The sequence below is a fragment of the Silurus aristotelis genome (genome assembly GCF_946808225.1).
Source record: "Silurus aristotelis genome assembly, chromosome: 23".
Classification (NCBI taxonomy): domain Eukaryota; kingdom Metazoa; phylum Chordata; class Actinopteri; order Siluriformes; family Siluridae; genus Silurus; species Silurus aristotelis.
This window is the reverse complement of record NC_139596.1, coordinates 14,705,282-14,729,081: the sequence shown is the minus strand read 5'-3', so window position 1 is coordinate 14,729,081 and position 23,800 is coordinate 14,705,282. Positions and strand designations below refer to the sequence as shown.

Sequence of the window (23,800 nt, the reverse complement as noted above, 5' to 3'; positions counted from 1 at the left end):
CATTGCTTTATTTACCTTCATAGAATTATCATTGCAAGCAAGTGCTAATAGAGGCCCATTAAGGTAGAAATCAAACCCCATGTTTGGTCTGTGTACATTTTTAGTGGAAGAATAGCAGCAGAAAAGACAGCTGGAAAGTTACAGGGTTTGCCAGTGTTAGTTTAAATGTGCTCTGTGGTTGCCAAGTGTTAATGTAAAAAGTGTGTCTATGATGAACAGAACCATTTCTGTTGTAAAACATTGCACATATTGGCAGAGGAAAAGAAGCATTATTATGTGGATAATGTCTGAACATCAGAAATATATGCACACCATGCTGATTTCTTTTCCCTTCAAAAAAATGCTGAGGAAAAATACAACTGGCCCAAATCTTCGTTTTAGGTCTTTTGTGTGTTATTTAGGATATTGTTGGTCTAGAAATTTAGCAGGAACATGTTAGCCCTGGTTAGTTATTCATTAGCTCTTAAGTGTGCAACAGTTAGCACCTGCTGTATCAAGCACAAGTGAACAAAGTTGCATTTAATACCATTTAAACAGTAATTGCTGGATAGTATGCTGAATTGCTGCATGTTGTTCACTCTTTAATGCCTTTTACTGCGTTACAATAAAAAATTAAAAGTCGTGTGACACTAAATTTTGTGCATTTAATGTTGACACTGCCTTGCAAGCTAGAAATATCATTATTTAATATTACTTCTCAGCTCCTTACCTCTCTAAAAAGGATAATATATATAAACTCCGTGGTACATAGTACAAAAATACTGGTCTCATAAGCAGCTATGTCTAATCAGATTGAGACATGGGCCATGAGACACCTAGGTTTGAGTTTTCTTGTGGCAGCAGCTTTTGAGAAACTCTGGGTTTGAGAATAGCCTGACCTCTAGATAACACAGCTTGAGTCATATTGAGAAAAGATAAATCTCTTTGTGCCACAATAGCCACTCTGATCCATGGTGTATCTATAGCAATCCTGCCTTTGTTTTTTGTTCGTTTCTGGTGCTGTCTCACCAGGAGTCCACTGTTAACTGACCTTTATTCCCTTTTGAAGCTCTTGTGAAGACATGCTGAGGAGTTTAGCATTTGTAAAGTTTAGTGTGTTTAATAAGAAGAAGCTGTTCATCACTATCTTACAATCGCCTAGTGGACTCCCACAAGTACATTTCGGTTTGTAAAAGAGAGAGATAGAGTATGTGTGTGTGTGTGTGTGTGTGTGTGTGTGTGTGTGTGTGTGTGTGTGTGTGTGTGTGTGTGTGTGTGCGTGTGTATTATTCAGCTGTGGAGTTTACTAGATTGGCCTTGCTCCAGGCTGAAGTAGGGATCAAAACAAACACTGAACCAGCTGGCTTTTCTGTGGGAATCAAACAGATTGACGATGAAGCATTGTCAATGTGGAGAGTCTGCAACAGTATTTTCAGAAAACAAACCTATCATATCTTGTCTTATCATATTTCTTGTCATCCGAATTATACTTAAAAGACTCCAGTGACCATGCAATATTGGCATCCTAAAAATGGCATCTTCAAATTTAATGATTGTTGATGCTCTCTCTCTTTAGATCACGGTGTTCATCTACACTGACCTAATGCTGCTGACTAGAGAGGACGAACCTGGAAGATGCAACGTGCTTCAGAGTCCTTTATACCTTCATCAGATCCAAATGCAAGATGGTATGTATACACACGTTTTTACCACACAAAGAAATATATATTTTTTTGTGGTACTCTTAGTATTCTGCTAGATTTATGCATTTCGGTGAGCTTATGGAAGTCATTGAATCATATCCTTTCCCCTAGACATGTCATCAAACGTTTGAGGTGAATGAGTTGGAAAACTATGGAGAAATTATATTATTAGGAAATACAAGCAAAGGAGAAAGAGGGTGGACAATAGGAAGAATAAAGATGGAAATAAATAAATGTAAAATTGATGAAGTGATGAAGACAAAGAGAAGAAATAGAAGAGAAATAATAGAAAAGTAATTTTCCCTGCTTTACTATTCCTTACAAGCAGTGAAATACATGGCAGTTCTTGCACTACATCCTGCATGGAACAGATACTTTTGTGTGCATGTTGACTCTCGTTCAGGGCACAAGTTTTCAGTAGGGCTCAGATCTAGAAAATGCGAAGATCATTTTAAGACAATGATTTTTGTGTTTGCTTGGACAATCATATTGCTGATTTCTCTGAATGAACCTCCTGGCAGAGGTAATCAGGATTTGGGCTGAAATATCCTAGTACTGCTTATGTACTGAATCTATACTGTATATGTATGTAAAGCTGCTTTATGACAAATTAACATTGTATAAATTGCCAGACAAGTAAAATGTAATTGAATTAAATACTACACAGAATATACTATATGATGCCACCAACCAAAAGATCCTCTGTACCACCAACCAGACAACAGCAGCCGTTAAGCATCACTGATTGAGCTCAAGAAAAAGAAATCAAGAAGCTTTTATTGGCATTTCAACCATATATAGCTGATGCAGTACACAGTAACAAATGTCAAAATGACAACATTTCTCCAGAACCCTGGTGCTACATAAAACAAACATAAAGCTACAGCACACAACATAGAGCTACATCACACAACATAGAGCTACATCACAACATAGAGCTACATTACACAACATAGAGCTACATCACACAACATAGAGCTACATCACACAACATAGAGCTACATCACACGACATAGAGCTACATTACACAACATAGAGCTACATCACACAACATAGAGCTACATTACACAACATAGAGCTACATTACACAACATAGAGCTACATCACACAACATAGAGCTACATTACACAACATAGAGCTACATCACACAACATAGAGCTACATCACACAACATAGAGCTACATCACACAATATAGAGCTACATTACACAACATAGAGGTACACCACACAACATAGAGGTACACCACACAACATAGAGCTACATCACACAACATAGAGCTACATCACACAACATAGAGCTACATTACACAACATAGAGCTACAGTACATAACAGAACACAGAGCTAAGGACTAAAGTAAGTTGTCCTCACCACATAAAGTGCATTGTGTGCAAAATAATGCAAACAGTGCAGACAAAAGACACAACTCAAAACACTGCAAATAGTCAACACGAGACAGTGTAGGACAGATACACAAAACACAAAATAGAGCCACCAGTAAACCTACTGTATGATGTGTTATACAGTACAAGGTGCAAGAGTGAACTGTAAATAAACACAAAATGTAAACACAAAAAGTTGTGCAAAACAGCAGCTGCAGTCAAGTAGATGTCAATCAGCATGCTTACAGTTATAACATAGTTATAATATGGGTGGTGCTGAAGACATCGATCAGATCAGTTCAGATTTGTAGCAGCTCAGTAACACACAGGTGAGTGAGTGTGTTTAGCTCTTTATATGAAAGGAATTCTGTGTTTAACCCTTTTATGCATTTGGTGATGTTCAGTACTCCTATGTTATGAGGTGCTCAGTACTCTCAGGAACAATAGTGTTGTAATAAATGTATAGTTTTATTTTTGTTTTTTAGGCTAATTGTGTGCTTTAAACCTATCACCAGATTTGTGCATATCAAAGACTCTTTTTTTAATTGAAAGCTCTTTGTTAGATTGTCATGGTAATGCAAGGCATTTTAAAGGTGTGCAACCGCATATTTATACCCCAGGGAAATGGGGATCTTTAATAAAGGAGACAATAGTCTCTGGGGATTGAGGATAAATGAAAATAATGTAAATTTTTCTGAATTAATTGTTAACAATGTGATAAAAGAATAAATAATATAACAACAATAATAATACTACTAATAATAATTACAATAATATAAACAGCTTTACTTACTGGCCTGCTAAAACAAATAACCCATAGTTTGAGCTGCTATTTGTTTACAGGATTGAGAAATAGACAGCTGTGTGTATAAGTGTGTAAAAGTGTATGAAGCATCTCTGCAATGATTGTTTAGATAAGAGGGGATGTGAACAAGCTCCACCCTGGATTATTTGTGATTGTGTATATGAGCCACGGCAGCACTCAGGAAGGAGGCGGCAGGGTTTATGTGTGTGTGTGTGTGTGTGTGTGTGTGTGAAATAAGAGAATTTTCCTGAGACTGGCCGCCGAGCTGCTTTGCACTCTGTTGCTGTGTCCGCCATAAACAATAGCCTTGTCTCCGGTAGAGTCAGTCCCAGGCTGCCTGGGAGGGTGTGTGTGTGTTATTCATCTTCCTGATGATGGATAGAAATATCCAAAAGACGTGCCACAGCAGGCATTTCTGTCTTTCTCTTGCTGCCTCTCGCTTTATTCAGAATATATTGCCCCTTTTCTATGGCAGAGCATGTCAACGCCTAATGGGGTTTTGTTACATTGATGTGGGTTTTGGTGAAAAATGAATGATGGGCTTTAAAACCAGCCGTGCATTTGTCTAAACATGAAGTCAATTTATAATGTACATATTTCTGTCTTTGCAGTTCCTGCAGACAAGCTGCGCCTGTATATCTCATACAGAGTAGAGGTAAGAATGGATTAGAACACCTGCTTGTCATCTGTCAAAATTTGTAAATGCATGTGGTTGTGGTTTTACAGTATTTTCCCATATTTTAAAATTAAGCACTAAATGCAGAGATGGCAAAATACATACATCCTTCACTTAAGTAGAAGTACAGATACTCATGTTTCAAAATAATTGGGTAAAATTTGAAGTACTGACCAGTTTTTTACTCAAGTTAAAGTAAAGAAGTTTGGGCTCTGACATGTACTTAAGTAAAAAGTTACTAGCCGTTACTACTACCTGTTTTAGTGTCATACTGGTAACTGGACTTCATGTCATATTAATATTAGGGCTGTCAATCGATTAAAATATTTACTCACGATTAATCGCATGATTGTCATAAGTCAACTCACAGTTTTTAACTGTTCTAAATAAAAATTAATTCTTTCAAATTGTGTTATACTTTAATCAACATATTGATTCTTTACGCAAATCTATGTTTATTATTCGTGAAACCAAATAGGGCATGAAGACAAAATATTCTTGTAAATGTTTGAAAGTAATTATGAATGTTTTAAATTACGTCAATTATCAGGACACCAAATGGAACCTTTGCTAAGTTTCCACATGGATGATTAATGATGATACTGGTGATGATACTGGTGATACTGGAGAAACTGTACCTCTTCTAACTTTCATAGGGGTTACATAATCAGAGAATATTTGTATTCAATATGAATTTGTTTATTTAAAAGTAGACTTTTCAAGCTTTCTATACATATATTATTATGTCTGTGAGGTAAATATTTACTGAGATTCAGGTTGTTTTATCTGTGTGTCTGTGAAGAGAGATGACAGAGCACAGCGTTTTGTTGTTATTTTGAGAGTATACGAATAAAAGTGGACACTTTACAGATTTGAATGATGTATTGCTCTTATCAATATGATCAAAAAAGACAAGAGTAATTAAAGTTCGTTTCGCCGTTATGAGAAACAAATGCCGCAAAACGCGCCGGTGTGTTTGTCGTTCATTGTGTGCATCATGGCGGATTTTGGTGCTGATTTGACACTTGGCGCATCAGTAAAACGAATGTTTAATGATTAAAAATGATCTGTGGTGGAGTTTATTTATTTTTGCATATCTGAGTAAAGAATGGATGTTGTGAATAATCGTGTGTTGCGTTCAAGGTTTTAATTTTGCCTTTAATTTTATATTTATTTATTTATATTTTTTATAAAAATGGTCAAACAGAAATTGTAACTGTAGGTGGTAGTTTAGTGGTTAAGGCATTAGTCATTGGATCTGAAGGTCATGAGTTCAAAACACAGCTACATTAAGCTGCTATTCTTGGGTACCTAAGCAAGGCCCTGAACCCCATAGCTGTTATAAAAAAACTTACTTTTGGCTTCTCCCGTTAGGGGTCGCCACAGAGGATCCTCCGCACGTTTGATTAGGCACGTGTTTTTACGCTGGATGCCCTTCCTAACGCAACTCTCCCCAATTTATCCGGGCTTGGGACCGGCACTGAAAGTGGCTGGGGTTGGTTCCCTGACCCATAGCTGTTATGAATGAGATAAATTTAAGCTATTCTGTATAAGGGCATTGCTAAATGCCTTAAATGAAAATATATATTTCATTTAGCGAAGACACAAAAAAACATTTGGTATTGAGTGTAAATAAATGTCTTTGAGAGATTTTAATGCTTATTGGTTCCAGCTGCTAAATATCAGTAAATATAAATAATAATTATGTCCAAGACAGTTTTTACAGTTCATGTTTTAGGACGCAATATGAGTGCTTAGTGTAACAGTGCTGCATTCAGTGTTAGTTCTGTCTCTGTCTGGTGTTATAAAGTGAATATTTCTGCTGTTCTAAAATGTTATTTAAATGAAATATTTGAAAAGAAATCGATTGTAATTAAGGCAATTCAATTTGAATTCCTTTTCAAAGTAATATCACAACCCTGCTGTACAGGATCACACCATGCATTCATGCCCCTTATTAATATCATTAGCACGCTGAATTTCCCAGGCTTTTACAGTATGTTAACAGCATCTCCATGCTGGAGTGACTCTTCAGTATGCCATGACGTTTGTCACATGCGCGTTTGTTCCAAGCTCCTCGCTCCCAGAAGAGTAGACATGTCAGCAAGACAGACGGCTCACTCCAGCTAATACACACCGAGGCGAAGCGTTAAACACACAGCCATCTGCCCATCTCCCTGACAACATCTCTCTCTCCCTTTTTTCTCTCCCTCTTTCACTCACAAACACAAAACACAGACTGTGATACATGAGTGGCAGTGTGTACTCCTCTTCTTTGCCTTCTCTCATCTTTTCTCTCCCTCACTCGCTCTTTCTGTCCATCGCTTTTGCTCCCTCACCTCTCATTCAGTGCAGCGTGTGAGACAAAGGTTGCCTTTCACAGCCGGAGCAGTACAAGGACACACATAATAAACCCTGACAATAAAGCACATATCGGCTGCTCTCTACCTAAATGAAAGAGATGTCCTTACTCTTTTTGCTCTGTTTACCTTTCGTTCTCATTCTTTTTTTTTTGTAGAGAACTGAATGTCTGTTCAGTCTGGAGGCCTTTTCAGCTGAGCAGAAGAGACGAGTGTACCAATGTCTGAGAGACAACATCAACAAGCAGCTCACACAGAGAGAAAAAATGGGTCCAGATCAGGTACAAAGCACACACCTTTGTCTCACAGACACAACACACAAACTCAGCATCACGTTTGCAAGACACTTTGTTGTGTAGAACCTCTCTTAGGCAAATCTTTGCTTTATAGTTCAGCTTCAACCAAATATTCAATACTTCACTAGTGTGTGTTTAAACAGGATGCCTTTTAGAGTCTTATTTCATTCCTTTCGAGGACGATGAAGAAGGAAATCGGATTTTTTTCCCCCTGTTATCTCTCATCTCTGCTGCAACTCTGTGCCCTCTGGGCTAGCATTAGCAACAATTGATTCAGCCGCGTTATCATTAATCAGAGCGGCACAAACAGATACACACATGCGACTTAGAGAGGGAAAGTGAGGGAGGGCAAAAGGGAGGGAGGGTGCAAAGGGAAGATGTCACAAAGAGCCGTTCCAGTGCTGCTGCCTTGATGAAAGAGCACATTATTTGTTTTTAGGAGACAAACACGGGATCATTAATTAAGGTGAGGTAATTCAAATAATGCATTATTTGATTTTTTTTTAAACTGATAAATCTTTAGAAAATTTGCTTGTACCTTTTATGGGTTTTGCTTCATATAAGTTACAAAAGTAAAGTACATTTTAAAGCAAAGATCAGTTTTGGCATATTGTGTTCATACATTTGGTAGATTTGACATTCAGCCAGGATTGTTGTTTTCACAATATTGCTATCATAAATCTCATTAGGTAAAGCTTATATATTCTGGTATATAGCAGATATAGCATTTTTGTGTAGATGTTTGTCAAACATTGTTTAGTTTATTCACTGCAAAAGCTCTCAGCATGTTCAATACTCGCAGTATAAGTGATTAATGTTGGACAAGTGAGTATTATTGCCTTAATGCTGTATAAACATGCTGCAATATCCTGGAGTGGAACGTTTCAGTGTGTGCATCTGTCTGTAACAGCTCAACTCATGACTGCAGTAAAAGCGTTCATATGCGGTTTACATTAGTAAGTCTTCTTGTGAGTAAATTTATACACACTTGGACGTTGGATACAACATAAATGGTTTCTTCTAATTTGCACAAAGTACCTGAATCATAAATCCCTTGCATGAATGTATGTAAATTTATGTGATAATTATCCGAATCGTATTTATGAATCTGGCTCTCATCAGCACCGACCTTTAGTTAGCATCCTATTCTGCACAAGCACTGATAGTTAGATGAACTAGTGTGCAGTTCAAAAGGAGCAAGGTGATGTAACTGCGAGTGCGAGATGCTAATATTTAGAAATCAGTGCAGCTGATTGCCAATATGATTACCCCGATTTTTTGGGGGGGGCTGATATGTTTGGCCAATTTTCATTTTCCTCTTCACCTCGTAAAATCTAACAGTTAAGTAATAAAAAGTGATACGGAAAATTGCAAAAAATTCAGCATTTATTTCACAAAACAAGACTCTCCAATCAGTGTCCTTATTAGCAGTTTTTGGTACCCATGCCTACCTGAAGCCCAAACTACAAGAAAGCTCGCTAACAATACAGTTCCAAAAAGTTATTTGCATTCTCTTTCCAAATGTTATTTTCATTCTCCCTCCAAAAGCAGCATCAAATTTAACCAACTGAATATATATACGGTTAAATTGAGGCTAAGAATTAAGTCTTATCATTTTCTTGAGAAGTTACCTCTTTAAAAGGTTAGCAGGCAGAGGGGAGATTACAGGGTTATGCCAGAGGGATGGCAATCTGATTGGTGCAAGATACAGTGTCACATGTTCCACATCTATGTTTAGCTGCTCGCAGGTGCACCTGCCTATTTATAGACCAAACGTTCAGCACATTCGGTCGATGGCAATTAATTCAAAAAAATGGCAAAATCTGTTTGATTACTCAGCTGGCCAATCAATCGTTCGACCTGAATTTGTAAGTTGCTCTGGATAAGTGCTTCTGCCAAAAGCCGTAAATGCCAGGGCCGCTGGAAGTAATTTTGAACAGGGGGTGCTGTGAATTTATTTATTTTTATTTTTTTGGACAAAAAACCTGTGAGCCTATGGGCCTATTTAGAATACATTTAAAAAAATAAATACATAGGGCTGTGACGATGGCACTTTTTTTTTTACCACCGCGGTGGTAATGGACCAAATACCGGCGGTGTTGCGGTGGTTGGGGGTTGTTTTGAAATAAATAAAAGAAAAACCCAAAGAAACAACACACTAAAGCCTGTAAAGCATTGAAATAAATATCAGTAAATACTGGTAACTTACATAATATAATAAAGTTGAATCCATTAAAAAAAATAAAAAAATAAATAAAAAACAGTTGTATATTTCCACACAAAGACGCGTTATAGCCTACCGCTCTGCGCGTTGAGAGGGATGTGGAACACGAGCAGAAAAGAGACCACCGATCTCTTTTTCTGATATCTTGTTGTTGTAAAAGGTATGAAGAGCTAATTCTATCTTCCACAAGGGCAAGGCATTTAGGCTATGTTTGCGCGCTGCCAGAGAAAGCCAAACTAAAATCACCTGCGCGTGTGAAACTCGCTTTACAAATGAACTTGAAAAATCAATATAATTAAAATAATCAAAATAATTAAATTAAAATCCAAAATACACTTAATAGCCTACGTGTGTCAAAATCATTTCCTAAAATATCCATAAGGAATTTATAAATTGTGCAAAATATTTTTAATAGCCTACATTAAAAAGAAAATCTCTCTCTCGCCAATAGGGGGTGCTGCAGCACCCCCAGCACCCCCACTTTCTGCGGCCATGGTAAATGCTGTTATGAAATTTGGGAAATCGCTGCAGATTTAAAGTAACAAATTATCTAAAGTAACAAATATCTACGAATGAGGAATTCATTAATTGTAAAATTATTGTTAAGTGCCTGTTAAATGCTTTCTTGGTAGATGCTGGAGCCAAAGGCCGGCGATCAGGCTGATTTGGGATTGCTGGGCTTTGGAGCACACAGTGTTTCAGAGCCATGTTCTCCATCCCAACCCACCTGCCCCACTCTCAGTGGTCTAACCAGAGCGAGAACCAGCATCCCCTCAGAGTATGTTCCATATCCCAGTGAGTGTCTCCAACCTATTCCTACACTGGGAGACACCTCTAAACCGGCACATATAGAACCTGCTGCCATCTGGAAGGAGAGAGTGAAGGAGCCAAAGCGAGGTGAACAGCAGCCAGAGTTTGAGAAGAGGGAACAGGGTGAAGGCGAAAGCGCCAGGCCTACATCTTCATCCTCCTCCTCATCACCACTCATTATCCCGAAACTGTGCTTAGATCGCTCCTTCAATCCAGATGCTCTCACATCACCTTCCACTGATGACGATGACGAAGACCTTGAGGAGGAGGAAGAGGACAGCGATGAAGGCTATCTGAAGCGGAGGAGTCTGGTGGAGATGTCACCCGGCAGGGGGCAGCAAAGCTCAAGGCTGTGCGTCCAACGATCATTGCACCGGCGCACGCACAGCGAGGGCAGCCTGCTCCAGGAACCACGCTCACCACGCTTTATTTCCGACCAGGCCATACACTGCATGGAGAACAGCAGAGAGATGCAACAGCGCTGGACTGTTCCCTCACCACAGACCCTGAGAAAAGAGCTCACAAAGAACCGAGGATCTGTACATCAGATCTGCCTGCTCTTCACTGGTAGGAGGGTACGTTTTCCCTTTCACTCAACACAAACTCATTCGGGTATCAGTGCACTAAAAGTGTATGCTTGACATGGTTTCAGTGACATTATTGAAAGAGTAAAAACTTGTCCTACACAAGGTAGAAGAACTTGAGACTTTGAATGCTGTTTTTGGATGACAAAAGCAGAACCTGAAACTGTCCTCTGCTGCTGTAGCCCATCTGCCCCAGGGTTTACTTTTGTTGTTGTGCATTCTCAGATGCTTGACTGTGCGCTATGTTTGTAAAAAGTGATGATTTGAAATACTTTAGCCTTCCAGTCTGGCTATTTTATTTAGACCTTTCTTATCAACTGCTGCTCAATGGATGTTTTTTGTTTTTCGCACCACACCTATAAACATTGTTTTGCTTGAAAATCTGAAATACTGAAACCTGGCCCATCTGGAACTAAGAACCATGCAGTGGAAGTCAGAGAACACATTCAATCCCCATTGGGGTGTTTGATATAATAATAACCTTAAGATCTTTACATGTATCTCCTGCCACATGATTGGCTAAAAAAAGTGATATATTGCATGCCGTTTTAGTGCTGTTGAATTTCTGTTGTATTGGGGTTACTCCTTCCATTTTATTTCACATTTCAGGGCACCTCTGATTTAATAAATGTACGCAACATTAATGCATTTCCTTTCATACGTTCAGGTTTGTGGTGAGCCGAACTGTAAATGTCAAAGCGGGAAGAGTGGCATGAAAAAGAAGAAATCGAAAAATCTGTAAGTCGTAGAGTTTTTTTTTTTATATATATATATAATTTAACAAATGTGGGTTCGTTTAGCCAAATGCTCAACATATCCATTTGTTGAGGAATAGGCATAAATACCGCACATTATTTTATGCAAAAAAACAAAAAACTGTTTAATACTTGATGCCTTCAAAGTAAAGTAAATGATATTGAAAATCTTGGCTCTATATCACATTGAAATCCAGCTACTGTCCATATATTATTAAGGACAAGCTTTTTTTTCTTAGTTTTTGCCTTAACACACTAAACAAGTAAACCACAATTGTGCACTGGTGAGCAAATCTAAATTCAAGGGCAGTGTTTAATTTCTTTCCTTCCTGCAGTGCAAAAGATATGAAGAATCGCCTAACCTTTCTGCGGAAGAAGAACAATGACAGACCCGGAAGCTATCCATCCAGCAAGCTTGAGAAAGTCCTCAAATCAGAGAAGTTAGTTTAAGTGTTTACTTCCTCTATTACCAGAAATGATTCAAGACAAGATTAGTCATGCTGTAGAAAAGTGGTTTATCAATACTGTGAATTTACACTTCCAGGTAATACAGCTGAAGAATGTAAATGTAAATCATACTCACAGACAAAGTTATTAAGGATTAAGTTTTATTAGTGGTATTTGATGTGGAGAAAATGTACAGAATGCAGGATGTCGGTCTTAAATATATATCGTATTTTTCGGACTATAAGCTGCTACTTTTTTCCTACGTTTTGAACCCCGCGGCTTAAACAACGAAGCAGCTTATTTATGAATTTTTCCTGGGTTTTTCCCGGTTTCACAAACTTCAAGCCAAAAAACTGAACCCCATAACATTAGACCAATGAAATTTCCGAACGAAAACGAAAAAACGCACCTCACCTGTGTTCTGAGCTGCACGGCATCAGGAGAAAAAATGTTTTTTTTTTTTACGCACGACGATGCCAAAAGATAAACTCCCGAGAGAAATAGTTGTGAAAGGAAGGAGGAAAACAGTGAACAATGACTTTCTTGGTCGACTACTGTTTAGATACAAGCCGTTGTAGTGCGGTGAGTCTGGGTGAAGGGAGAGCTCGCTAACTCCAGTTGCAACAGAAATCTTATAAGCACAGACAGGTTTCCAAAACTCGTGCTTTTTTATTATTCTTGGCAACAGCGTTACGGGTTAGTCAAAGAAACTTAGAAATGAGCATCAGATAATAATAAGGACATATTCCTCGGTCTTGAACACACACGCAGTAATACTGGAAAAATGCAGTGGCATGCTATTCCCAAAATACCGCTATGCTCCTAAAGGAAGCGCAACATATTTCACACTTTACACCGTGTGTAACGTGTCTTTCGTTAAAGCCTGTGTAAAGTACATTAGTGTAGTGCGGCTTATAGACAGGTGCGGCTTATTTATGTTAAAAATAAAATTATTTGTAAATTCAGTGGGTGCGGCGTATATATGTGCCCTTTATAGTCCGGAAATTAGGGTATAAAGAAAACAAAATAAAGAGAATGCATTATAATGGTTAACTTTTTTAACCAACTTCTCTGCTCTGTTGGTGTACTAGACCTTCTCCAGAAGAAGTTCTTAAATGGGGAGAATGTTTTGACCTGTTGCTCTCTCACAAATGTAAGTACATTTTGTTGTCTATACAAAATCTATACAATCAGTGTATTTTTTGCGTAATATTGTATAGTAAACTAATTCATAAATCCATTTATTTGTTACGTATTGCTTTATTTTTTTTTCTGTAAAATGACATTAATTTATGTGGAAAACTTGATCTGATTTGACAGATGGACTCGCTGTGTTCCGCTCGTTCCTGCAGACAGAGTTCAGCGAGGAGAATCTGGATTTCTGGCTCGCTTGCGAGGACTACAGGAGGATCAAATCTCTCTCCAAGATGACTTCAAGAGCTAAAAAGATCTATGAACAGTACATCTCTATTCAGGCATCGAAAGAGGTATGCTCTAAAATAATGTAAGATGTGTAAGAATTTAGTAGTCATATAACAGTTTCGTTTAAAAAGGTGGTTAATGCAGTTAACTAGGTAGTGATGCAGCTGCCCAGGATGCTCTCAGAGACCCCTTTGTAGAACGTGCTGAGGATGAGGGAAGGGAGATGGGCCTCAGCCTTCACAGGTAGTAAAGATGCTGCTGGGCTTTCTTGGTGATGGAGCTGGTGTTTAGTGACCAGTTAAAGTTCTCTGCCAGATGAACACCAAGGAATTTGGTGCTCTTGACTATCTTCATGGAGGACCCATCGATGATTAGTGGAGAATGGCCGCTTTGTGCTCTACTAAAGTCAACAACCATCTTTTTGGTTTTGTGAACGTTCAGAGACAGGTTGTTGGCTCTACACCAGGTTGTTAACTGTTGCACCTTCTCTCTGTATGCTGACTCGTGATTCTTGCTGATGAGACCCACCATGGTCGTGTCATCTGCGAACTTGATAATGTGGTTTGAGCTGTGCATTGCTACACAGTTGTGAGTCAGCAGAGTGAACAGCAGTGGGCTGAGCACACAGCCCTGAGGGGCTTCATTGCTCAGTGTGGTGGTGCTGGAGAGTCCCGATCCTGACTGACTGAGGTCTCCCATTCAGGACGTCTAGGATCCATTTGCAGAGGGATGTTTTCAGGCTCAGTATGCTTAACTTCTCAATCAGGTGTTGAGGGACGATTGTGTTGAATGCTGAATTGAAGTCTATAAACAGCATTTGTATGTGGTCCCTTATTGTCCAGGTGGGTGAGGGCCAGATGGAGGGTCGTGGAGATGGCATCGTCAGTGAAACGGGTTTGGCTGATACGCAAACTGAATAGGGTCCAGTGAGGGTAGTAGCTGGGTCTTGATGTGCCTCTTGACAACCCACTTGAAGCACTTCATTACGATGGGTGTGAGTGCGATGGGACGATAATCATTGAGGCAGGAGACTGTAGATGAATTTGGCACAGTTTAATACTGATTACTGCCACCTGCTGGTATAGGAGAATTCTGTTCTCTTATGCTAGTCAGCTGTAGTCTGTCCAGTGTGTTCCAATGCAGCCTTTTTTTGCCATGACGCAGGATGTGAGGTGACACCACAGTCGGCTTTCCTCAGAACTGCTTCTTTGCCTTTGGTTTTCATATACCCTAAGTCTTACAGTTTTCTTGGGAAGTTAGTTGGTAGAAGGTAGTTCTCTTAAAAAAATTAGAAGGCAAAGGGGATATCACAGGGTTATGCTGGTGGAATGGCAATCTGCTCGCTGGAAGAGGCAGCATCATGTGTTCCACAACAACACTTAGCTGCTCGCAGATGTGCCTGCCTACTAATTGGCCCAGTTTGCAGGAAAATGGGCTGATGGTGATTAATAAAAAATTGCAAAATAATCGTCCAGCTGATCATTTGGTCAACCTCTAGTTACTATATACTTCTTGGCATTTTGAACCCCTAAGACAAATTTTCTCTGACCTCCTTCGTGTGGCTCGAACACGAACGCTTATAGTCAGGGCAATTAAAAAAAAAACAACATAAAAAAACATCTCCCTGCATTCTGGGGTACTTTAAATCTGTAGAGCTGATCAACCACATTCTTTTTCTTTTCTCCCAGGTTAATCTGGACTCTTACACCAGAGAGCAGACCAGGGAGAAAATGGAGAGCATTAGCGCTGACTGCTTTGACCTGGCTCAAAGCCGGATATTTGGACTCATGGAGAAAGACCCATACCCTCGCTTCCTCCGATCCGACCTCTACCTGGATTTAACCCACCAAAAGAGAGCACCACAACAGAGCTTTCTTAAACCTGCTGATTCTGACTGCTGAGTCTTAAAACCTGTCTTTAGCATAAAGGAGATATGCAGCGTTCATATTAAATGGATGTTAAACTGTAGACAGTGTTCTTTGGTCAGACTTTCCACCCTGTTTATAGCACAGTCTGTGTTTAGTGCCGATATAGCTCCAGTATGTACCATTGAGGTATATTTTGAGTCAATGCTGCCCCCTGTTGGATGATGCTGGTAAAAAAGTGACACATGGACTTGGTCTAAAATGGTGTCTCTGGCTGTGTGCATATATATGGCAGCATCAAGAGGGTGATAAGCACGTTCAGTAATGAATCAAAGAAGAAGAAGCGTGGTACTGATTTGTTGCAATCTGACTTCACCAGTTAGAAAAAAAATTAATAAGGCACAGATAGGTGACAAATAAAAGTCAAAACATTTGGCTGTTATGATGTGAGAGGTATTTTGCTAGCATGATTTGAGTCAATGTGGACAATACTAATCAATAAAAATTGATTTGGACCGATCACTTTTCCAATATGGCCAGACCCCATTCACAAAGTGCAGAAATATTAATGGACAAGGAACTCTTGGGTTTATAAAATAGAAAAAAGAGTGGAAACTGCATTTATTTTTCAATATACTCCCCTGCTACAGTTATGCAAATATCCCAGCATTTAATTAATGCCTGGAAAGATTTGGGATAGAAGATTTTCAGTATTTCCAAACCATTCTAGGACACCGTTATCACAGAAAGATTTGTCTCTTGTGCAATTTTACGACAGCTTATCCATCCATTATCCAGGATCAGGTGTTCTACGTGCTGAAGTTCACAGGAATGACTGCTGATGGCTGGAAACCACAACGACCAGGATTGTTACTGACCATCTTTGAAACGTTTACACCATTCCAATGTCTTACTAAGCATCTCATCACCGTACTGTGCTTTAAGTCTTATGTAGATATCTGCGGGTTTTACGTCTTTCTCTCACAAGAAACTTTATCATGCGCTGTTCCATGCACGCACTGGACACCGTGCGTGCCATCTTGATTAACGTCTGCCATCTTGATTAACGGTCTCTGGACTGGCCCATGACATGTGCGCCACCTATCAGTAATAGGACACTCTATACACTTAGTACTGCATGTAGTATTGCGTGCTAGTGTCCATTTTTATTCCTGCAAAATTTCAAGTCCCAGTTTGACTTGAACGCACCTCATAGATGATTATGCTATGGTTTATCAAACTCACCAGCTGAACATCTTTGGAAGATTTTAAACTGATGTATTAGACAGCATAATCCCTGGTGGTCTAGTGGTTAGGATGTGGCGCTCTTACCGATGCCGCCCGGGTTTGATCCCCGGTTCGGGAACCAACCCCAGCCACTCTTAGTGCCGGTCCCAAGCCCGGATAAATTGGGAGGGTTGCTTTAGGAAGGGCATCCAGCATAAAAACATGTGCCAAAACAAACATGCGGAGGATTTGCTGGGGAGAAGCCGAAAGAAAGTTTTATTAGACATCATCAAAACACTAACTGAGGCAATATATTTAGGAACAATGGGTGGTGTAAATCTCTTCAATAAGAGACTTGTGAAATTGGTGCTTTCGAGCTGGTCTGGCTGCTCATGTTGGCGCTAACACTATAATAAGACACGTCAATGTTTTTTTTTTTTATTATTTGTCACCTGCCTGTACATCAAGAGGTTCTGAACAACAGAAGCACTAAACACTATCACATGATTCCAGTGATTTAAATGGTTTTCAGGGATTTTCAGTACAGAAAATGTACTGAACTTCAACAGCAAAAACTAAACCTGAGCTTAAGAGTCTGTAGGAATTCTAACATGTCAGAGTGATTTTCTTCAATTTTATGCCAATGAAGTTGTAAAGAAAAGCAGGCGAACTTGCTGCGGGCATGTCTTAACATTCTTACCGCCTTATGTGGGTATTCCAATAGATACCAGTGGATTTGAAACGCCAGATGCCTGAATTTCTTTCATTTGAAAATGTCAAAAGCTGTTTAAAAGTTTTGACCTTTTTTCAATTTGATTATAATAAAAATAGTCATCCAACCATCCATCGTAAATAGCTTTCAACGTAAAAACAAAAACAGAACCAGAATTGATTATAAACATCATTTCTGATGCAGCTTTACAGTCCAGTGTGGGTCCAATTCTGATACACAACACATTTTTATCCTTGCAGATTTCCTTCCATGTCTACCTGTTTTCATTTAAGAGTGCAATACATGAGCTCTTCCCACCAGCTGACCTCACAAATAGAAATAAATGGGCTTTTTTATTTTTAATAAGGAATTTTTATGTCCACAACAGATGCAGGCGATTACAAAGAGAAAAGCATTCTAAAGATTTACAGGAGTGTCATGGTAAAACCTTTTGTGTTGTCAAAAATTATTTCTGTTTCCTGTTTGTTTTGGAGGCTCAGTTATTATTTAAATATACATCCAAGATGTTAAACAATAAAAAAAAACAAAAACCTAAGTGTATTGTTTTTCTATGTTCTAGTTGCTATGGAGAGACTAAGCATAGAGCAAATATTTAGTCCAGAAAAGTCAGAAGTCATAAATTACATTCATTTAGGGGACAGAACTTCAGTGTTTTAGGTTTCTGGGAGATCGGTGTTATTAAAAATGCTTAAAATATGATCCTTGAACAATGAACTGTATTTATTCAGAAAATGTGATTAATAAAGCTACATAACCATAGATCCGTTTTACTGTAAAATTAATGTGATTAGGATTTATTCTGCATCAGAAACATTACATCAATATAGATTTTTTTTTCCTAATAATGAATGCACTTTATTTTCCATACCAATAGTGGGCAGAAGATGTCATGACAAAATCTCATAAAAATAAAGAATCCGTGGCAATGCTGGGATTTTTCCTCATAACCTTCAGAATAACCATCCACTGCATTTAAAGAGGTTTGTCTTTTGAATAAACTCTATTGAATGTGACAAAATTAGATGGGTATTGAGGTGGCAGTGCATTTCTGCTATGTACAGAAGCCTGATCTCGGCCCATCTGAGGTACTCAATGAGGGTCTGTGTGATTTACTGTTTGAATGCCCTCTTTATTCAGAGGAAATATTCAGTGTTTAAAGCAAGAGACTAAACTGTATGTCTTGCTGTTTAGTTTAGGATAAAGCTCTATGTGCAGGTGTGAGAGTTATTTGGTTTTCTTGAGAAGAAAACGGTTCTTCTGTTGAAACTGTTACATCCATGTACGCCTGAGGGCTAATTTACTACCGAAACAAATTAAATGGAATTAACCACAGGGTAAGAAAACAAGACAGTATTTGGATGATTCAGGCCTTAAAGCCTAAAAACATGTTTTCGAATCAGTATGATAGCTTGCGGTTTACCTTCCTTTTTGCACGTCTGCATGATGGAGTTAGAAATGTAGTAAATTGATATATTATTCGAATCATTAGCTTGCACATAAACACTATAACAATATTAAGAAAACATTTATTACTCACACTTTCAGTAACCTATTTTATTTTCCATGTCAGAGTAAAAGTGGATCAAAATCCGGCCCTGGAATCACTGAGTGTAAGGATACACACACCCGCACACTATTTACCCTAGGGGCAATTAAGCCAATTTACTTGGTATGTTTTTAGGAGGTTGGAGGAAAACCATGTAGATAGAAACCCAAAAATAACCCCTGCACAGGCAGTAACCTGAGCTCAGGATCAAACTGAGGATCCCATAGAGTTGTACGTATTCAAATCAACTGCCTTCAGCACAGTTTTAGGATGATCAGTATTTAACAACACAAGCATGGGAGAATTAAGTACAGTATATGTCTCCATACCAGACTGTATATCTGCTATGAGATATACAACATCTACAGATTATCTTGCCAAGTTGAAACTATTAATATATTTGAATTATACACACAAATTCTATGAAAATATTGTAAAACCCCTGTAGCTCTGTCATGGTAAAATCCGTTTCAGTTCTCTGCAAGTCATTACATTCACTAGAGTTCTGGGGCATGACTTATAGCAATCAGCTGTGCCTTCAGCACAAATTCAGGATGATCACTATTTAACAATGTAAGCATGGGAGAACGAAGAATATCTCCATCACGGAAACGTTCTTGCATTTGATGGGAATTTTGACTTCACTAGGGCCTAATAAAGCATTTACATACAACTTTATAACAAGTTTTAGAAATGAGGACCACATACACATGAACTATTATTCAGTTTAAACCAAGGACTTGCTTTTATCCTGATTGCTATCTCTAGCCGTATTCTTAATTTATCGATTTGCTTTTAATTGCTCTTATTAATATGGCAGAGAAGCATTTCAAAATGTAAATTTAATTAGTGTGTTGTAAAATAGATTAACAATTAAAACCTGACAGTGCAGTTCATATATTAAATTGCTGTAACTCATGGCAAGTACAAATTGGAGCTCATATCGAACTTGATTCACATTCATACGTCTCAGTAATTTGTCAGTTTTTTTTTTTTATCACAAACTCAAATAGCATACACGTTTTATTCTAAACTAATCATGATCAGTGTTTTTTTGTGACTGTTTTATTTACCCTGTATGAGAAGTGACACAAGTCAAAAATCACACATTTACACTCTAGGGCTCTGAGTGTGTTGGCAGAGTTTGCTATTCTCTGTGTTTCTAGGGTTTCTTCTGGGCACTTGGGTTTTCTCACAATGTCCAAAGGGGGTTGATTTGATTGAATTGTCTCCTACATTGTGTCTTGAGTTCACTGTATAAGCTCCAGCCTTCCCCAAGACTGTGAGTAGTAGAAACACTTTACACTTTAGGGTAAAAAGCATGCAAAACAATTAACATTTTGGAAACTATATAACATTTTATTATTACTTGAAAAGAAAGAAAGAAAGAAAGAAAGAAAGAAAGAAAGAAAGAAAGAAAGAAAGAAAGAAAGAAAGAAAGAAACATTTATTTTTTGCAGGTAATTTTTTAAGGCAGTTGCAATTCATTTTTGCTGCTCCATTCTAGAATATTTATTCCTATAGATGGCGCTAATATTCAAGCTTTCTCCATTTGGCACATCTGTCCTGGCCATAGAATCTATATTTAGCCAAATCATTTGAGAGATAGCAGGACTGTAATGTGTGTGTGTGTGTGTGTGTGTGTGTGTGTGTGTGTGTGTGTGTGTGTGTGTGTGTGTGTGTGTGTGTGTGTGTTATCTCTGTGTGAGAGAAAGACAGTTCAACAGTAAAGGCATTTGAGGGCAAACATGGAAATGATAATCCTTTAAACTGACACACACTCTGTGAACTTCTTTCCTCTTCAGAACATTCACTGCTTCTCCATCAGCATGGTCGAAAACTAACACACCTATATTGTATGTAACAGTTTGTATTCAGTCTAATAGGTTAGATTTTCTTTTGACGCTTATGGTCTTATCCAACATGCCTCCTGATGCAGGAGTTCTCAAATATGATGAACCAATCAAAGAACCTGTTGCATAAGCATCAATAAGGCCCTCTGCTTTGTCAATGTGAAAATCTATCCATGATGCACCAAAAGTCAGTCACGTGTAGGAGACGCACAAATGCGTTGATATGTTCAGACACGGAAAAGCAGTCGTTGCATTCGATAGCTGATAGAATCAGACATTGACAGCAACTGCACTTTCTATGGCTGCTCTCTTTTTCTCTGCTCGTTTTTCTTTTTTTAACCCTAAAGGATGACCTCATCGCTAAATATGGCTCCCAGCTCCTTCCTCGCCTCATCATCAGCAGATTGCAGAATGGGCACTGAGCCAGTTTTCTCTATCTCTTAAAGGAACAGTCCTCCCTCACACCCTGTCTCACACTCTTTATCATGTGCACAAACTTTCCTGTAAAAAAAAAAAAGAAAATTCTGGTTCTTCCTCTGTCATTTGCACTCGCGCTCCCTCACATGCAAAATCCCAGCCAATTTATGGATATTGATTGCATCTGTGAATTGTAAGCTTTGTCCTGAGCCAGTCGAAAGAAATAAAGTATTTGTGGTGGCCGCTCGATTCCACAAGAAACAAATTGAGTCCAGTGAAGCGTCGTTCCAAAAACCCTACAAAGCAACACTGTCTTCCTCAGATTGTATCATGTAATCAAGCATAGTTCTCCATGTCAGAGGGTTTATGGAGTGTAATATGAAATGTATGACCACCGTAGGACTCTTTCTCAGCTTCCCTGATGAGTCCATCAATCCGGTGCTTAACAGGACTTTAATCAATAGGCCTCGCTAAGGTGAACGGGCAACTAAATCTTCAGGTTGATAAGAATAAAATAAAATCAGTTCTATAGGCCAAGTTGTGGCTCAGCCCCTTACAGCCATTTTAATTCTTGTTTTATTGATTTTTAACATAGTAAATTCTATATAGTCTTTTTTTTTTTTGTTATTTGGGAATAATAAAAATTCACCACAGCCCTGTTATAATGACTTTTACATTTTCTTTTTCGTCCCGGCATTGTCAGGCTGTTCTTTTTGGTGCCCAACTCCTTTCGAATGCTCAGATGGTTCAAATTAGGGCTTTCCCTTTTCCCACTGTAAATAACCCATTCTGCAGTCCTACTGCCAATGCTTGAAATCTTCCAAAGTTTTCATTTTGCATCATTCACCTCAAAGTATGCTTAACTCAGCCTCCTTCAAACAGTGCCACAAGCTGATTAAAAAAATCTGGACAATTACAGACAGCTTAACCTCTTTTTTTGGGACATGCCTGCGTCAGGGTCGAAGGGCGTCCAAGGAAAATAGATGTTAATGGTCGAACCCACTGTGTAGGATTGAAAATTATTAACAGCAACTAGATAGCATTTTTTTTTTCAAAAAAAAAAAAAAAAAGCAAAGGCATGTAAAAAAGCAACGGTTCCATCCAGCCAAGGCTGCTGGCAGGATTTCTGTAGGAGGCCGTTTTAAACCTGTCACGCTGTGCAGAGTGCTTGTTGGTTGTTGTGGCTGTGAGACGCAGCAGGCCAAACCAAGCTCTGAAGAGGTATGATGAAGTAATGGGTTACAAGCACGCTGCTGTCCACTGCCTGCAGGTTTATGAAGTATTTCCTGGGCTTGTTTGTGCAGTGAGCGTGGCGTTCCAGCAGTAATAACAAATAACCACAACAAGCAACACAAGGAAAGAAAAAAAAAATGAGTAAAATTTTAACAATTTGGACACTGGTGATTTTCAGTTTGACTTAGTGGCAGTGGATTTGCCTCAACAGCTTTTCATATCATTTCTGCAAACATTTTATGGACAGAAGTTTGTGGACAACTGATGACAGGATTCGTATGCACTTTTAAACATCCCATTTTAGGTTTAACCCCCATTTGCTGTTATAATCACCTCCACACTTCTGGGAAGATGTTCCACTAGATTTTGGTGTGATTGTGGAGATTTGTGCTTATTCAGCCACAAGGGTGTTAGTAAAGTCAGGTACTGATGTAGGTAAAGATGTAGGTAAGGAGACCTGGAGTGCAGTCAGTGTTCCAATTCATACCAAATGGGTTTAATAGGGTCAGAGCTCTATAGCAGGCCACTCGAGATCTTCCACTCCACCCAATGTAAAGTATATCTTCATGAAGTTTGCTTTGTTCACATGGCCATTGTCATGCTGGAACAAGTTTGGGTCTCGTAGTTTAAGTAAACACTATCACATCCAAAGACATCCTATACAACTGTGTGCCTCCAACTTTATGGTTGAAAAAATTAATATCTTTTGGGAAACTCAGATGTCCTAATACCGTTGTCCATATACAGTTCATCTGGAAAGTTTTCACAGAGCTTCACTTGTTCCACATTTTGTTATGTTACAGCATTATTACAAAATGGATTCAATTCAATATGTTTCTTAAAATTTTACAAACAGTACCTTATAATGACAATGTGAAAGAAGTGTGTTTGAAATGTATGCAAATTTATAACATTTACAAAATTAAACTCTCCAAAGCTGTTCAATCCGGTTTAAGTCTGGGCTCTGGCTGGGCCACTCAGGGACCTTCACAGAGTCGTCCCTTAGCCACTTCTTTGTTATCTTTTCTGTGTGCTTAGGGTCGTTGTCCTGTTGGAAGATGAACTGTTGCCCCTGACCATGTGGTGCTGAGGTGCAGAGAAGCTCTGGAGCAGGTTTTCATCAAGGATGTCCTTGTACATTGCAACATTCACCTCTCCTTTGATCCTGGCTAGTCTTCCAGTTCCTGCCACTGAAAACCCCCCACAGAATGGTGCTGCCACCACCATGCTTCACTGTAGGCATGATATTGGCCAGGTGATGAGCGGTACCTGGAGTGAAAAATAAATTGAATCCATTTTTGGAATAAGGCTGTAACATAACAAAGTGTGGAGAGTGAATCACTGTGAATACTTTGCAGATGCACTGTAGTATATAGAAAAGACCTATAGGAGGTAGCACCCTTTGTTTTCATTGCTGTATCTACACAGCATTTGTTAGATATTAGACATACATTTTGTATTTCTTCTGGATTTATGCAGCAGTA

At 38.7% G+C, this 23,800-nt stretch overlaps 1 protein-coding gene across 3 annotated transcripts in view; it reads left to right on the top strand.

Moving 5' to 3' along the window:
• rgs3b (regulator of G protein signaling 3b) overlaps nt 1-18,026 on the top strand; it is a 40,219-nt gene extending 22,193 nt beyond the window's left edge. For all 3 annotated transcript variants that reach the window (XM_083527644.1, XM_083527643.1, XM_083527645.1), the window contains 9 exons: nt 1,556-1,667; nt 4,480-4,523; nt 7,063-7,185; nt 10,057-10,809; nt 11,486-11,556; nt 11,909-12,013; nt 13,112-13,173; nt 13,341-13,507; nt 15,131-18,026. In XM_083527644.1, the coding sequence (XP_083383770.1) occupies nt 1,556-1,667; nt 4,480-4,523; nt 7,063-7,185; nt 10,057-10,809; nt 11,486-11,556; nt 11,909-12,013; nt 13,112-13,173; nt 13,341-13,507; nt 15,131-15,343 (1,650 nt within the window). In that variant the 3' untranslated portion in view covers nt 15,344-18,026. The remainder of the gene's footprint in view (nt 1-1,555; nt 1,668-4,479; nt 4,524-7,062; nt 7,186-10,056; nt 10,810-11,485; nt 11,557-11,908; nt 12,014-13,111; nt 13,174-13,340; nt 13,508-15,130) is intronic.
• The last annotated feature ends 5,774 nt before the right edge of the window (nt 18,027-23,800 follow it).